The sequence below is a fragment of the Sphaeramia orbicularis genome, chromosome 16 (assembly GCF_902148855.1).
Source record: "Sphaeramia orbicularis chromosome 16, fSphaOr1.1, whole genome shotgun sequence".
NCBI classification, from domain to species: Eukaryota; Metazoa; Chordata; class Actinopteri; order Kurtiformes; family Apogonidae; genus Sphaeramia; species Sphaeramia orbicularis.
The window spans coordinates 19,053,980-19,072,628 of NC_043972.1; the positions used below are offsets into that span (position 1 = coordinate 19,053,980).

Sequence of the window (18,649 nt, forward strand, 5' to 3'; positions counted from 1 at the left end):
ATTTATTTGGAAAATTCATGTAGATACACACTGTAGATTATTTCAGAGTTCATAAATGTTGTGTTATTTTTCTCCATTTTCCTTTGTAACAAACTATTTGCTACATATAAGGCTGTATGTTACAGAGTGAACTGCAGTCTTGCACATGCAAGCATTACAGATCGAATTGCGTTGTAATTCATCATTCCCAGTTACGTAATACTGAGTCAAATTAGTGGAAAATACAACTCCCAGTGGGTCTTAGTGCGACAACTTCCGTGACGTCATCAAAAGGGGACCGGTACTCGTCAGGGCTCAGGTAGCGGATTTCAGATAGATGTTCCTCGGCTCTCCGGTGTTCCCCCGGTAGCGCTGTGTCTCCTGGGTTTTTCGGTGTAGAAGAGTCAGAGAGCAACTGGAGCTCCACAGATGGCTTCTCCGCTCAAAGTCTGCATAGTCGGCTCCGGAAACTGGTGAGTTGACAGCCGTAGATGAGATGATAGATGGTGGTTGGACTGCAGGGCATGACGAGCTCCTGCAGCATGATGGGAACGGTATGTCTCTGACTGTACCCACTGTTCATAATGTTCCTTTAAGACGATGATTTTTAGATTTATCCTCTTTATCAATCCACCTTGAATTAGAAAATGCATCGTTACAAAGCTGAATTCAGACCTGTTTTTTGTAGATCATGAAGAGTTGACTTCTGTGTAATATATGGACCTTATAGGACAGTAACATTCAAAAACATATGATCTCATACATACATGCATTGATTAGATTAAATCACCAACAGTTCATCAAGTGTTTCAAATGAGTTCCACTTAACACATGCACAGCAGTAAAATGAATCCAAACACATTATATAGTACAGTAAAACACTGACAGACCACAACATCCATATTGAAGGTACTGAATGCTGAACTTATGCATCTAGTGGAGTGTTTTATACTTTATTTACAGAACTGATCCTCAAAATTTACATTTTCATCAGCTCAAGAAAAACAGAAAAGCAAAAAGCAAGAAAATTAATAAAAGTAGTCATCAGCCAGTGTAGCTTTAGTATTTTTATTCAGGGTTTTCCTAAGGTTTTCAGAGGGTTTAGCTGCTCTGGATTCTAAGACTTGATGGAAGTTTTTAGGCGCACAAATGGGGGTATTTGGAGGCAAGGAAATATTTGTGTACGAAAGGTTTGAAAAGTGGTGAATGATGACTAAAAAGCTTAGAATAAAACAATGAAATCCACTGGGGACCAACTGTATCAATTAGCCCACATTTGAGAAAATTCATTTAATTAGTTTTGAATAATTACTTTAATTTAAATATGTGATGATCTCCAAAATAGCTTGGGTACTGTGCCCATTCCATTTAATGGTAAGGAATTTTGTAATTATTGTGGGTAATATTGTGAATGTGATTTAGATTAGGTCTTTTTGCCTTGTTTTTTATGAAAATGTACCTATTACTTATTTAGAAATATCAACATATAACAGCTAATGACTTTAATTTAGCATTTTTTACTCTGTGCCTCTTTCTGCTCAGTGTCACTAACCCAAAACATCACCAGACAACAGAGGTTGTGTTTATATTTTTTTTTCCTCCATTTTTGCAATTAGATCAGCCTAAATCCTCCTAAATCTGGACCTTTTGAGCTGCAGTCTTTTGCAGTTATATCATTGCTGGGGATTAGTAAATGTCAGGGTAAATTTTGGGTGATTCATGTCCACTTTAAAGATAGTTTTTACATGTAAAGGCATAGTTTTGGATGGAAATTTTATAAATGTGAATGAATGCTGAGCTTTACATGTCAATGTAGACTTATGAGTAGTTATTAAAATAACTCATAGTCATTACTAACTTACACTAGGAGCTAAAAACTTAACTAAAATCTAACTTATTTTAAGTTATTTACATTCTGAATTTATTGGTGCTGTGGTTGTGGCTGTTTCTGTATCTAATCTATCTATCTATCTATCTATCTATCTATCTATCTATCTATCTATCTATCTATCTATCTATCTATCTATCTATCTATCTATCTATCTATCTATCTATCTATCTAAAAAAAATACATGCATAATAGGGTTGAACTGATATTGATATGGATGTTTAAAATGACAATTTGGCCATTACAAAGTGTTATTTTGTGGGGTTTTTTGGGGGGATTTATCCCCTTTTTTGAACCAGGTAAATGTTCTTTATATAAATAAAAATAAGTTAATATAACTGTTTTAAAATTATTACATTATCTTCCATTAATCCTTGACACATCCCTGCTTTAAAAGATCATTTAATTACAGTTGTGGATCTAAAACTATTCCTAAAAAATAAATTGTGTATCTTCTTTGTGTCTTTATTTCAACTTGATTCATAATTAACACTATCCAGGTAAGCAGTTGGGATATCTGCTGCTTTATTTTTAACCATGACTTGGCTGGTGCTGACTTGTCGACCTTTTCTGCTTTGGTTCTAGGGGTTCGGCCATAGCCAGGATTATTGGAAACAATGCGAAGTCACTGCAGCGTTTTGCCACCACAGTGAAGATGTGGGTGTATGAAGAAAACGTCAACGGCAGGAACCTTACGGAAATCATCAACACAGAGCATGAAAATGTCAAGTACCTGCCTGGATACAAACTACCAGAGAACGTGGTAAGAGAAAGGAAAAAATATACCCTATCTTCTAAGATTTCCCAGAAAAGACTTTTAGATCAGAGAAACAACACATGTAACAGCAGATTTCTTCTACTTTCATGTGTCTGTGTCAAAATCTTGTTTGGTTTTCATATTAAATGGTGTAAAGGTACAGGCAAAATATGAGTGTAAAAGAGTTTCTGAGCTAATCATCAAAGATAAGATTAGTAAAAAATAAAGCAGATAACACAGATTTAGAAAATTAAGCTGAACTTGAGATTTTAAAATGAGCTATGAGGTTTAGAAGAGTTGTGATTATAATAACCAAATGCAGTGCAGTTTCAACCTAAATCCTGAAACATTTCCCCCTCCAAATCACTGCTTATGGAGTTTTATTTTTTGCATTTTGGGTGTTTGCAGGTGGCCGTCCCACAGCTCAGTGAAGCTGCACAAGGAGCCGACCTGCTGGTGTTTGTCGTCCCTCATCAGTTCATCAGGAAACTCTGTGATGAGATGGTGGGCTGTGTCTCCTCCAAGGCTCGGGGAATAACACTCATAAAGGTGATATGACATGAGATGATAAGGGGGGGTACACACTGTAGCACCATAAATATAACTGTTCCTATCCACTCTGATGAATGATATCCATAAACAGCAGCTCTAGCTTTGTCTGACACCAAAAATAGATCCGGAGCACCTGTTATAGGATATAAACTGTGCAGATACAAACCTTAAGTCAAGATATATTTATTATTTGTTATTCAAGTACACACCATAAGAGAGGAATTTGGTTTTTTTGTTGTTTTTTTAATATCTGTGTTGCTTTGTACAAAAATAACCACGTCACACTAAATACAACAATATTTCAAATGGTCCACAAAAATTATATGCATAGATAGATAGATAGATAGATAGATAGATAGATAGATACATACATACATACATACAGGGTGTCCCATAAGTCTCCATACATAGGAGACATAATACATTCCATACATATATGGTTCTAACATGTATTTCTTTATATTTCTTCTTTATAGTTCTTCAGCAGTGGAGGACACGCATTGAAATGTGTCCCCGACAAAATGGCAGTCATAAAGAGCATATTATATAAATAAAATGGTTTATGTCAAGAAACGTTTATTTTTCCTATGTATGGAGACTTATGGGACACCCTGTACATACATACATACATACATACATACATACATACATACATACATACATACATACATACATACATACATGCATACATACATACCAGAGGCGATTTCTCATAGACTGCAAGAGAAGCTCAGCCCCTAAAATTACAAAAATTAAATGGTCAAATATGTATGGTTGTGTTGACATTTCATTGACTACAAATGTGTTAGAACACGTTCATCTCATAGACGAGTTCGTTCAGAATCAGCTTTATCACAAATCAACGGACTCAATGTTGTTCACTTCTCATACATTCCCATTGCGCTGTTTTCTCATACAATCTATGGTCAGTGCATTTGCCCGTAGACGCTCAGTGTCCATGCACTTCAATGGGACTGAGTGGAAGAGTTTCATTGCCTCAAAACTGGACAGTAATTAGATAATTGCCATGATGTTGTCCTGCCCCTGGATGCTCAGCATTTCTCGGGGTGAATGGAGCTGTGGGTGGACCTCGGCTGGGCTGGGCGCTGGGCTTCCATGTGCTGATTGGAGGATCAAATGAAAGGCTGAATCCTGTTTGATTGACATCTATTTTGAGATCTACTCCTACACTTAGCAGAGTTCAGTTTAATATTCTGCCTGTGAAATCGAGAGAGAAACCACTACGAAATTGCTTGTTCGTTTCTTGCACTGTAATTACACAAATCACAAGGAAGGGAGGGCCGAATTTATGTTTAAATAACTTGACAATTTTTTTGATGTAAGCCGACAATGAGCTTCCTCTCTCTGAAAGACGAGCAGCAGCCACTGATACATACATACGTACATATATACATATATACATACATACATACTGTACATACATACATAAGACCTAAATCGGGTAATACAAAGGGCCAATGTGATGTGCTGAGGGTTTTTCCTGTGTGAAGAATTGTGAGGTGAGTTTTCTTGCCACCTCTGACTCTGGTTAGTGTTATGATTTTGGGATGTGCAAACAATTGATCTGAAAAAAATTAATATTCATTTCTGTCATTTGTATGTGCGTGCGCAATTGATGTGCTGCACCAAATTTTACTTAGTAGAAATATTACTTTACTGGTGTAAATTTAAAGTTTCTTGCTGGGTTTACTTTTCACACTCATCCCTTTCTCTAGCAAATGTTGCTGTTTGTCTAAACCAGGCATGTCACACTCATTTTAATTAAGGAATAAGTACATTTACAAACTATTCTTGCACAAAAATGTGAATAACCTAGAAAAACTGACATTTCTATAGAAAAATAAGCACAATTTTAACAATATTATGCCTTAGCTTATCATGTCTACATGTGCATTACAGATCAGATCTACAAAGGCACAACACATTTTGTAACAGGCATAATATTGTTAAAATTTTGGAGTATGGAACTAAAATAAGTTTGACACCTTGACTGTTAATATATTCAGTGTCATTTTTGGGCTTCTCAAATTCATGAACTTCATAAAACAGTGGAAAAATAAAGAGGAAAAAAAGCCAGAGACCCAAAGGAGATCAGTTACCAGAGAAGATAAGAAAACCCAACTATAAGAACTGGAAAAAAATCAGAAACAATTTTCCTACTGCATCTGAAAAGATAAACAGCTCACCTCAGTGTCTGGGGACGTTCAGAAAAATGGAATCAGTGGTCAGAGATGAAATGAGGGCTGTTATAATTAACACAGGAAAAAGATACAATTCCCCATAACCCAAAGTAAGATTTTCAGAGCGTCTACCAGCAGTCTGTATATATTTAATTTACAAACATCTAAAGCTTAAGAAACTATTGTGCATTGATCTGATACTGATACGGGTCTGATAGTGACTCAAACAGTTGGATCGGATCTCACAGACAATGGCTCTGATCGATAGGCAGATCTAATTATTTTAATTCTATGCTCTAAACACAGAAATCAATACTATTCTAACTTACTATTCCAAGCAAGTAATGAGCAATAATTAATTTTTTTACTTAGAATCTTAATTTACAACGACATTAAATAATCTGCACTTGTGAGCTGTATCATGCTGTTACATCAATAATAGTTTTTACCAAGTCACTTGTGTATTATCATTTCACATGTTAGTATAGAAGTTGAAAGTGATGCTTATAAAATGACTGTTGCTTTCCACATGTAAGAGAATATTCCCAGTCTGTTACACTGAGACATAACCATTAACCCTTGTGTGGTGTTTGGGTCTGTGGGACCCGTCATTTTTTATTAAAAGACAAATGATGAATAATTTTTTTTTTATGAATTTTTTCCTCTCATATCTTGATTATATTACATTTTATTAAAAAAAAATAATAAAAATGAGTGGCACTTTAATTCATAAATGTGATCTAGCAAAGACAAAAGGCAAATATTAGACATATATGCTTTTTATGTTGCTTGTAATTGGGATGAAGTAAACATCTGTTGAGTATTTTAAGATAAAATTGTTCGATTATGTTGAATTAAAAACCCACAAATGCAGCAGGACCACCACACCCACGAACACTGGCTGAATAGCAAAAATCTGAACACCACACGAGGGTTAACTGAACCCTGGTATCGGTGCATCCCATGTGGCATGTCATCAAACTGAGATACCTAAAACCAAGTGCTTGTCTTCCTTGTTTATTTACAGTTGTTGGTCATTCACTTATGGATGTTGTAATCGTTGCAGCTCTAAATAAAACAGAGAGGTTTAATGGCAGGAGTCTCTTAAATCTCAGATTATGGGTCAGCTCCCTGAAGGGAAAAGAGCTAATATTAATATTAACCTCCCAAAACAGCTTGGCTTTTTTCATGCCTGATACTGATACCATTTCCTGGCAACCAATGATATAATCAATGTATGGAACAGATATAGATACGGAGCTCAAACTGTACAGTTGTGGTAAAGTTGTGGCAGTGAAGTTTTGTTTTCACACACTTTGCTGCTTCAGTTTTTTGTTTTTGTTTTTTTTAATGAATTTGTGTCGTTGACAAACTTTTTGCTTCTGACTGTAGAGTTTCACAAACTCCGCCAAACACTGAAAAATTACTTGTATTCAGTTCCAGACCAATAAAGTCATACACAAATGACATATATTAAGTAAAATGAAAATGTTTGTAGCTGAGTTTTTAGCAACACATATATCTGCCCTCAGTTTTGTAGGACATCTGTAACCGGTTCTGGGCTCACGGGGCTGTTATCTACATTTCCAACACAGCACATGATGGAGACGAAAGCAGCAACAACACACGCATACACACACACACACTCACTCTGCCAGCTTTGTTTATGTGTGTGTGTCAGAAGAGATAAGTCCTTAGCGCGATCCAGGTTAAAAAGCTGATTAAAAGCTGTGGTCTGGACCATTATGGAGAGCGGGGGATTTATATCATATCAGGATTTAGGGCTGCAGGACTGGGACTCACACAGTCACCGAGGCTCTGCTTATCCTCATTTCCTCTTTGTGAATAGAGTCAACAGAAAAGTAGGCCACAGCTGCTGCCCACATCACAGTTTGTGACTGACATAAACAACTTTTAACTAATATGTTCACAGTCAGCTCAGGGGATGATCAGATTCTAACATGTTGGTGTCTTTGGTCTCTGACACATGGAAACTGACCAGAAAAAAAGCTTTCTTTAGCCATAAAAAATGTGACAAAATGATACACAAACTAGTCATTTCTATACTAATTATTGAAACATGAAACGCATATATTTATATATGTAGGAGTCACAAATTTTTGCCAGTATGGCCATGAAATAGGTATTAAATTCTGTTCTAAGTAGTCTTAAAAAGGTCTTAAAAAGTCTTAAATTGTACTAGTAGAAACCTGTAGGAACCCTAGTAATGAAGATGAAATAGTTTTCCCAATATCATTGCTGTCACATCTTGCCTCTGAACATAGATATTTTTTTTAACCTCATGAAAAAGTATATCTATAGTCATATTGCAATTAGAAGCAATTTGTGATTGAGATTTTGCCTAGAACTTACTTTCTTGTTTATCAAAGAAAATGCCCAGATTATTCATTTTTAAATGTGCGTTTTTCCTATCCAGACAAACTGACATTATAAAATATACAGATTTTTAAAAATATAACTTTCATCTCGTTTGTTTTACATAGTCTCTCTCTGTGCAGTGCCACTAAATTAAGAATATCACCAAACAACAGAGCTCTTGTTTTTATTTTTTCTCCATGTCTGCAGTTAGATCCCTCTAAATCCTCCTCAATCTTGACCTTTAAATTGAAGCCTTTTTAGATTATATAATTACACAGGCTTATATAGCAGTTTGATTAATTGTGTAGTGCTTACTTGTGTGTCTTCAGATTTTTTGGCACTGTTTATTGGTGTTTTTCACTGATTTTACCTTTTTAAATAGGAAACCAGTCATCCAGAAACTAATCTGCATATTAATCCAAAATGATAATACTGTGATGGACACTTCAATGTTTCATCACCTTTCCGTGTTTGTGCAGATTTAGTCAACATTAGCAGGAGAACAGGAGGGGTCTGTGTAAAGAGTGTGAAGATTTTATTTCTGATTATGCCTGCTGTTGCTGTTTATCTGGATCATCATAAATTAAATCCCTGTGGTTATTTTATGACCTTTTTAATGAAGTTTTTGGCCCAAACAGAACAGATTTTGGCATGTCATCAGTGTCATCAGCCTTCTGCACATACTATATAAGAGCATCAGTTTGCCCCTTTTACCTTGAACAAACTCTTTCCTGTTTCCCTCCTATGTTTATCTGTTTTCTGTTTATCTGTTTATCTATACTAATCTGTCTGTCTGCCTGTCTTTCACTAATTCAGGGAATTGATGAAGGACCTGAGGGCCTGAAGCTGATCTCAGACATCATTCGAGAAAAGATGGAGATTGATGTCAGCGTTCTTATGGGAGCAAACATCGCCAATGAAGTAGCTGCTGAGAAGTTCTGTGAAACCACTATCGGTAAGAAGCATGTGCCTCAGTGATATGGAATTAAAAGCTTTGTTCATATAATAATATAGAGCTGCCTTTTACAGGTCGGGGTGTCAATTGTCAGGGTGAAGTACATAATATATATATATGTATATATATATATATATATATATATATATATATATATATATATATATATATATATATATATAATACATCAAATACACTAGTTAAGTTTCATTATTCAAGTAAAAGAAGATCTTTAAATATTTATCTCAGCAAAGTCATGCATAAATCCTGCAGCTAGACTTGGGTTGATTTCAGTTTTGACCGGCAGATAGGACAAGCTAGCATAGATGAGGTGATGAGCTACCATACTGATACTGGTAGGAGAACAAGGAGCAGCAGGGGAACAGGTGCAGGGCAGCCCTCACTGTCAAAACATTCAGCATTGGGATGCTTCTATGAAACTGGTCCCTACAAACAGGACATGGGGGCTAAAAATTTAAACAAGATGTAGTAATCTTATGAAGCAAGTTTGGAAGCACTTTGGCCCTATTAAAAAAAAAAAAAAAAAAAAAAAAAAATTACTGAGATGAAAGAGAAACAATTTTTCAGATATAACACATTTTTATGTAACACATACACAAATCCGCATGTAACATGGTAAAAAGGACATGAAAATTCCATGCCATTATTTTTTTGAGTGTCTTTTTACTCTCTCACAGGTAAATTTTGGGAATCTAAGTAAATATGCAAAGCAGAGTGTTTCACAAAATGACCGCTGTTGCAAAATCACTCGCGATTTATATGTGCTTAAATGGGCAGGTTCTGCATATTATGCAAGTGAACATGATGGGTTATGCATAAAACCTCAAATGAGACTGCCGATTTATGAAAAACCTGTATGTCTGGATTAGAAAACCCACTAAGATCATCAAATGTAACACAGTGTCTTTATTTATAGTGCTATATAAGACCATTTACAGCCATGTTTTCAAGATAAAATGCACTGACACCTTGGTAGCTTTTCCTGTCCCAATTTTGGTTCTATTTTTGGCCCCAATATTATAATATAATATATTAAAAATTAATTCATTATGGGATGGCTCAGAGCAAGAGTATAATTTATTTGCCTTTATCTGAGGTCATCATTAGGTACATCCTGGGGGGAAACATGTCTAAATTTCTCTTTTATTATTAAGTTTATAAAGCTGACAAAGTGCTAGATACCAAAATAAACCCAGTTTCATGGAATGACCCATTGGTCTTGTTAATCTGAACAACAAAAGCTTCTATTCCTAGTTTCTAAAATGACAGACCAACTGAGTGTGGTTTCTTTGCCCGTTAGTGTAGATGATAAGATTGAGGAATTTGGACAAGAAGCCACAATGTGTGTGTGTGTGTGTGTCCATAAAAGATGGTCATGTTACAGTGAGGGTGATAATCAGGTGCTTGAAATATGTTTTTGTGATTCAGGCAGCAGGATTATGGAGAACGGCCTGCTGTTCAAAGAGCTGCTGCAGACTCCCAACTTCAGGATCACAGTGGTGGAAGATGCTGATACGGTGGAATTGTGTGGAGCTCTGAAGGTATGTATGTTACTGTGTGAAACAACCGCATTTAGTGCAGCTTCCACACCTACTGGCAGTGATTCGCTGTGTAACTACAGTTTTTTCTTTCTTGCATCAGGTTAAGTTTCGAGATTTTGTAGGTGGGACAATGTTGATGTCTCCTCTTTTGTTAAGCTATCCAGGTTAATCTTTATTCTATTTTATTTATTCCAGTGTATCTCCCAGGTTTGTTTGACTTGTGATTTTTAGTACTAACTGAGAAGAGAAAGAGTTAAAAGAAGCAGAAGACAGACTGTCTTAGCATCTTATCAAAATCAACCTGAAAAATCACCAAGTGTCACAAGGGTCCAATTTAAATCTTAACACCTTACATTCACTATCATCTCCTATAGCCTTCCTGTGTACTTAGATCTTAAAGTAGATAAGGTTAATTAATACATCAGGTCCATTATCACATGTATTTCATGACTTTAATAAAATGAGTCAGGTGTGTGCCACTGGGATTCCTGAGTTAATTAATGTCACAGTGAAGAGGGCAGGTTCTTAATTATAATCATCATGAAGTCTGTTTTGATGGATGTCAGTAAGGCAGTGTCAACCTCGCAGTTCTTCCCCGGAGTCTTCCGTAATTTACCCTTCTTTTCCGTCATCCTCCCATTTTAATATTTTCCTTTGAATTTCAGCTATTTTACAATCATGTTCACTGCGTCTGTTTGATGTGTTCTCTTCCAATAGCAGGTGGCTGTATGTACAACATTAGCTGTAACACCAGCAAATGAAATAAGAATAAGTAGTAGTAGTATTAGCATTGTGGAAGAACAGCGGTATGAGGATTAAACATAATTGGATTAAATGATGAATGAGTGTGAGAGTGACAGAGTACCTGTCAAAGAGGATAAAGTATCAAACCGGATGGTCGGACACTGACTCGCACTTAAATGATATCAACACAGGTTTCATACTATAAACTGAAAATATCACACAGTTCATACCTGACTTTTACACATAACTTTAAGGCCCTTTGTGTTTTCATGTGTATACATACAGGTGTGTTTGCACCATTCACTGACCACGTACACTTTCTTAATGTAGAATTGAATGATACATTGTAGTGGTTGGAAAATTTCCCATATTTCAAACCCTAATGTTGACAAGTATAAGGCATGTTGACATAAAGGTTAAAGGTTAACTCACACATGGCACACATTAGGAGCAGTGTGCTGCTACTGAAGGTGCTCAGGGACCAGAACTTCATGAGCTCCGTGGTTAGCATCACTGACAGGAGAATAAACCTATATGTAACTGATAGAAACAGTAAATTTAAAAAAAAAAAAGTCCTCAGTAGCCATGTTTCCATAAAATGTCAAATGAGTTTAACAGATTCTTTGAAATGTCAGTGTGTTTCCATGAACTGGTTTGGAACTTTTTTTCTATGAGGTGGAAGTGCCTCTACACCACTGACAGGTAATGTTAGTTGTATTTATCATGTAGCTTTGAAAACCAACATAGCCAATGTTCCACTGTATAAAAGGTGACAGTGTTTTTACATTTATATGATTATTTGCCTGTTCTATCCCCTGTGGTTTCAGCAGAACATGTGCTCATCATATCCAGAATATTTACAAAGCACATTTCAATTAAAGCACAAACATCTGCAAAAACAGCACAATTGTTAAAAACATCCCACTTTTAAAGACAGAAAGTCAGTTTAAAGCAACAACAGGCAACTCATGTATGACAACTGTAAAAGCTAATACAGTTACAAAGCAAACTAAAGACCTGCAGTGGATCTAATAATCTACTAATTATGTGTAAATCTTTATCCTCTCTGCAGAACATTGTAGCTGTGGGCGCAGGTTTCTGTGATGGCTTGCGATGTGGAGACAACACCAAGGCGGCCGTGATCCGTCTGGGTCTGATGGAGATGATTGCCTTTGCCAAACTCTTCTCTAAAAATGACTCCGTCTCCACGGCAACTTTCCTTGAAAGCTGCGGTGTTGCTGACCTCATCACTACCTGCTACGGCGGCCGCAACCGACGAGTTGCAGAAGCCTTCGCCAAGACGGGAAAGGTGAGTTCCCTGTCACATGTGACTGTTGTAAGGAGGACACATCTTTGAATTTTTCTGTGACTGTCCAGCATAACAAGTGATATTTAATTTAAAAAAGTGTTTTATATGAACACAGCTACTATTTTTGTTTGTTTTTTTTCCTCAAACTGTGTCTTTAGAGCATAGAGGAGCTGGAGAAAGAGATGTTGAATGGTCAGAAGCTGCAGGGTCCTGCCACATCAGCAGAGGTTTACCACATCCTCAAACAAAAGAACCTTGTGGACAAGTCAGTATACAGTGAAACAGACTCATGCTTTCCTTTTATATATACATATACTGTACTGTGCAAAAGTTTTAGGCCACAAGTAGGTTCATTTGTTGTTTTAGCAAGATTATAATGATATATTATCATACATGAACAGATTTCTCATTCCTTGTAACAAGATATGACAGCATTAGAATTTCAGAAAAAAACAGTGTGAAGAATCCAGTATTTCTTGAAGTCTTTTGATCAGACATCATGAGATTTACTGAACTGAGCTTTTAGTGTTTTACACCAGGTTTTATTCAACACATTGCCTGTTTCCTGTATAATCCATGTAGTTCATATTTTTTGTGAGTTTTTAATGCTGTTCATATTATTCCCATTCATTTGTCCCTTCTTTTTGTTGTATTTTGATTAAGTGTCTGAGAAGTAGATATGATGTTCATTACAACAGTGTAAAAACAACATTGCTAAGGGTGACCTAAGACTTCTGCACAGTTCTGCATATGTGTGTGTGTGTGTGTGTGTGTGTATATATATATATATATATATATATATATATATATATATATATATATATATATATATATATATACATATATATATATATATATATATATATATACATATATATATATATATATATATATACATATATATATATATATATATATATATATATATATATATATATATATATATATATATATATATATATATATATATATATATATATATATATATATATATATATATATATATATATATATATCAGATTTAGTAAGTATGTCAATATGTATCATTGTCTGTATTTGAAATTGCTACTATCTACATATGACATTTTAGTCATATCAAACAGCTTTATTGATTTTTATAAAACTCGGTCAGCTTATGGTTTGAGCTGATATGTGTAAGTGATAAATAACACATTGGTTGATTATTTTTGTAACGATAAAGCCAGTTGCATGCCCTTCCTTCTGACTGACTCTATCGTCCTCTCCAGATTTCCTCTGTTCACTGCCGTCTATCAGATATGTTTTGAGGGAAAACCAGTCCAAGAGATGATCTCCTGCCTGCAGAGCCACCCAGAGCACATGTGATCACCCTGTGGGTGTCACAGAGGGCCGATGAGGGCTGATGAAGTGTTTTTCTACAGAGAGTATCAGAGCCAAAACAGCAGTTCTATCCTCCAGCTTGTGGTAGAAAAACAACCTCAGTTTTCAGGCCATGGCCATAGTCCTGTAAAGGGTGATTCTGGTTTAAAATGTGGGTCAAATTTTGTTTATTAGATCATGTTTCTCTACGTTCACTGTCCTGGTAGGGAGGATTCTGAACAGGGTCCAGGAGACTTTCTCAGCTCAGTTCAGCTGACGTGTCATCATGATCATCACGGGAAAAGAGTGTGTTTTTGAAATAGTCTACAAGAAAACCTGTTTTCCACTGTTATCTGATGAAGCATCTTGCTGTGCGTGTTGGGTTTCTGCCTCAGTGGGAACTGTTTTAGTCCAACACTTTCTGGATCCGGTCCAGTGGTTTGCTTGAATCCTTTGTCCGTCATACTTTGTTTTGTGAGTGACAAAAAAAGACACTTAGAAATTCAAACTGAGCAGTCAGATCATCCAGCCAAAAATCAGAATGCAGTCGCATTTCAAACCACCTCCAAATGCAATTTGCATCCACTTTGCAAAATCACATTTCATGTAGTTTTCTGCTGTTTAGGACTGCTAAAGTCAATCTGGAGCTGGAAAAAATGCATTGAGATAAATAGGTGTTGATGATAGATATAACAAGTCACCATGACAGATAGAAAAACACTCCAGAATTATGCTTCAAATATACCACAAAATTTTCTTTCCTCCAGGAAATATTTTGTTTTGTTTCAGTTCTTTTTCGCTGCTGACAAACCTGGTCACAAACTGAAACACCCAGGATAGACAGATGGGTGACAAATTAAAGGAAAATGTATATATACATAACATCTTCCCACACAAAAGATGTTCCCTCAGTTGGTGCAGAGCACTCTCTAACATGTGAGTCCAAAATCTCCTGTAGGTGTTAAATTGGGTTTAGTTCTAGCATCTGTGAGGTCCACATCATTTTCATCAAACTATGTTATATGGATGGAGCCGGTGTCAACGTTTATGTGCACGTAATATTCTTTTTTTTTGGCCAAATTCTTAAAAAAGACAAAATTATAACTAAGCTGCTTACATGACTAATGAAAATTATTCTTGTTCCTGTTCCATATGTAGTTGTTCAGACCCAATTAAGGCTAGTGTTTATTCATAGCATACATTCCACTGTGACTTCAGCCTCTCTCTTCCATTCCTTTAAACTCCCTCTGGAAAAGGTCAGCTTTTTTGTTTATAATTGCTCAGAGCCAAAAACCTGTTGATATCATGTGTCACTATATTTAAATTTAGGTGTGTTTGTGTTCATAACCAGAAATACCCATCTAATTATAAACAGGCTGTGTCAAAGGCCCAAGTTACATTCATTTTCTGAATGCTCTGTAAACACTAACAAAGTACCCTCATATAACCTGAATAACATCGCAACATCCCATACGTTTTAGTAGAAAATACTACATTCCATCCTGTCAAATTCAGATTGTAGGCATATTCATTATAGTGTTATATTAATGTAAATGTAAACGCACAATCCCATTTTATTTTCTTTTAATATGTCACCCATCTGTAAGTTATTAGTGTTCAAAGCTGCACTGTTTGCTAAAAGTTACAGCCAAAAGTTATGGCACTTCAGATTTCAGGTTTTACTTTATCAGACGTTCTTTCTCTAAACTTTCACGATAAAGATATACTTCCAGATCTGGGACCAAATGTATGAAATGGACCCTGTGTGTTATTATTGTAGTCTAGTGACTGTGTGTGTTTAGTGGTGGTCAGTTCCTCACATATTAATGGGCAGGTGCTGTTAATGTTTACTTGAGACCTTTAAATCTGCCAGCCGTTCTAATCCTGCCTGTGGACACCAGCACGCCGCTGCCTCTGATGCACTTTGAGCAGCGCACCACTGGGTACTTAAGAGAAGATGGAGGGATGTACTCAGTGTTGTAGTGTCTTTACAACTCCAAGGGTTGGTTTTCATATATTTTCCACTCAGGTCAACATAGTGTATAAAATAATCAAAAGTGAAGCATATTGTTCCTATTGTCAGAATCTTTGTGCTTTTCTGCTTGAGACATCCAGTGCTAAAAATCTCTCTGTCTCTACTAAACTTTATGTGCAGATACAAAATTTAGGGAAGTTAAATAATGCCTTTGAGAAAACCAGCACATATCTACAAAATTACATCCCACACTGCCGAACTCTTGCCAAGTAACACTATTTAATTAATTTGACAGACTGTGTTGGCATGTAAGTGAAAAATGCTTTTTGTTTGTGATGAGACTTTCTTCATAGCCACATTTGGACTGGCTTTGACTGACATGTCCTTCACAGTTTGGTTTAGTTTGTTTCTTATGTGAAGAATTAAATTTGTGTCAAACAAAAACAAGAATTTCAGAGAGAATATAACTAAACTGAAATGAAAAAGTAATCACAAAAGCAAAACTTCTATCTTATTTGCATAATCATGCTAACTACTTGTCTTCTACTTTTTTGACATGACTTTTTTTTTTTTTTTTTTTTTTTTTACAGTTACTCATTGTTTAGTGCAGCTAATATGAGTTTTGCCAGATAACAACACTCCATTAATCCTGTAGGAAATGCCCTATGCTGCTGTTTATGGCATCTATTTTATGTCCGAAAATAAAACAAAACTCACACTTTTTGCACTGGACTTTGATAAACATAGCAGTTTTTGGAGACACTCCCCATTTTTCATCTAACACAGGAAGTCAGAAAAGTTTCATAAAAATAAGTAAAGACAAGTAATTAATGTATTTGTCTCATTTACAAATCTGCCTTTTAATGCCCACATTAGTGTAGTCAATTTGATGAATCACATCATTTCTACAAAGCTCGAACCAACTTTGAACAGTAGTGAAAATGAAAATGTTACTTTTTTTGTATTTTCTGAGGCTAACATGAAGCTTTACTCAGTAAACCATTGGTGCATGATTATGAGACTGCATATGTAATCTTCCTTACGGTCAACTAACATTGCTTTTTTTAATCTTACATTTTAACCAATTAATCTTACATTTTAGCTTTTGTGATGCTTTTTGTAAGATCAACACCTAGAATCAGGTCAGGATTATTCTCACATATTTAAGCTAGATTTAAAGCCACTTTTTATACCCACTTTGGTGGTAATAAAAAACTTAAATCACAGCTGCTCTGGAGACACACTAACAGGTTCACCCTGGTGAAATGAGATCACAGGGGAAACGGGGCAAAAATGTATGCCAGTGTGAAAAATGTGTCTGCTTTTCTTTTTGATTTATGCCACTGTAGTATATAGAGGATCAATATGCTTTCAAAGTCATAGGTCTAATTTTGCCTTTTATTTTTCTGAATGTAACAGATAAATGTTTTCTGTTCATATTAATCAGTGCTTTTCTGTTTCAATAAAAGAGAGAAATGACCATCTGTTGTCATTTTTATTCTTAATTCAGAGCTGTCATGTTCTATTCTGACGTTCACAGGTAAAACATAAATTGTATGAACAGTAAAATTGGGACACATTACATCTACCATTCTACACATTCTGCTGATTGGAAATATCCTGATGAATATGTTCATGTCAGTGGTTGTCACTAATGACCGCAATAAATGTCCAATGAGTATTTAATTTGAAATGCTAATTTTGTATGATGGTGAAATGGCAGCATTTCCTCTACATGGTTAAGGTTGATTATGAGGTTTATGAAGGTATAGAGTTGGTATGTGTTATTATCTTTGCTAAGTTACTGTTGTTGAAAACCAGTGTTACATAAAACCACTTTAACATCTACTCTCTGTCAAAACACCAGAATCACACAAACGCACAACCAGACAAGTTGAAAAGCGTTTGATTGATTCATAATTACATTAGATTATTTTTAAGTTAGACAAGGCAAGTTTATTTGTATAGCACAACTTTAAACGTGGTAATTTAAAGTGAGGGAGGTCATTATTTAAGGGGAAAGTTACATTTAAAAATTCATTAAGTGCAAACTATGTTAAAAAAAAGTTTCTATATTACCATCTGTGGAGTAAAATTGTGGAATATATTATGTGTGGAGATAAAACTAATATCAAACATAATTCAGTTTAAAAAAGATAGAAATAATTTATTTTTGCGAGGTACAGTATTTAATAATGACTGACTCTGTTTGTTTATGAATAATGTTGTATTGATAAATATGCTGTAATTACTGAAGAAAATTGTTGAACTGTTGATGTCTGTATGACTTTACTACCATGATCATATTGTTGTGTATAATTCAGTTACTGCATTATGTATTAGTTGTGGGGTGAATGCTAAAATTAGGAGAAAAAAAAAATTGTTTGATTCATGTATTAAGTTATTGATAAAGGTTTAAAAGCACTTAAGGGGTAGGATTAAATAAGTTTATACTTCTTCCTACTTCTTTTAACCCATGCAAATTCAGATTTGCATATACGTACTTGAAGATAGACTCTGTTAATTTAAGTGTTATTTAGTTTTTGTCTGATGTTGCTCTGTTTTGCTTTATTTTGGTTCTTGGCATGTTCAAAAGAAAGAAAGAAAAAAAAAAAACAAAGAAAAAAAACAAAGAAACAAAGTGCTTTACAAAAATAAAAGAGGATAAATAAATACATAGGCAGCAATAAAGACTAAAAACAGTAAAATATAGAATTTCAAATAAACTTTATAAATAATAAAATAATAGAAGTTATTAAATTGTAAAAAAGAAATGAAAAAAATAGTGCAGATAAAACCATTTAATTTATACAAAGCAAAAATGAAATATTTTCATCATGGAATTAAACATTATCAGAGTTGAAGCCTGTTCAATATCCCCACAGTAAGTAGTTGGATTATTTATTTATTTATTTATTTATTTATTTATTTATTTATTTATCTATTTACACACACGGCTACAATAGGCGCTCTGGTTCACACTCTACCAGTAGGTGGCGGTAGTGCACCC

General features: G+C 35.1%; 1 protein-coding gene across 1 annotated transcript; it reads left to right on the top strand.

Annotated features, from left to right (window-relative positions):
- The first annotated feature begins 284 nt into the window (after positions 1–284).
- Positions 285–17,118, top strand: LOC115435679 (glycerol-3-phosphate dehydrogenase 1-like protein). Its single transcript, XM_030158254.1, has 8 exons — positions 285–452; positions 2,453–2,630; positions 3,033–3,173; positions 8,573–8,711; positions 10,161–10,273; positions 12,090–12,326; positions 12,485–12,591; positions 13,574–17,118. The coding sequence occupies exons 1-8, from the start codon at positions 409–411 to the stop codon at positions 13,668–13,670; spliced, it is 1,056 nt and encodes a 351-aa protein (XP_030014114.1). The 5' UTR covers positions 285–408; the 3' UTR covers positions 13,671–17,118.
- The last annotated feature ends 1,531 nt before the right edge of the window (positions 17,119–18,649 follow it).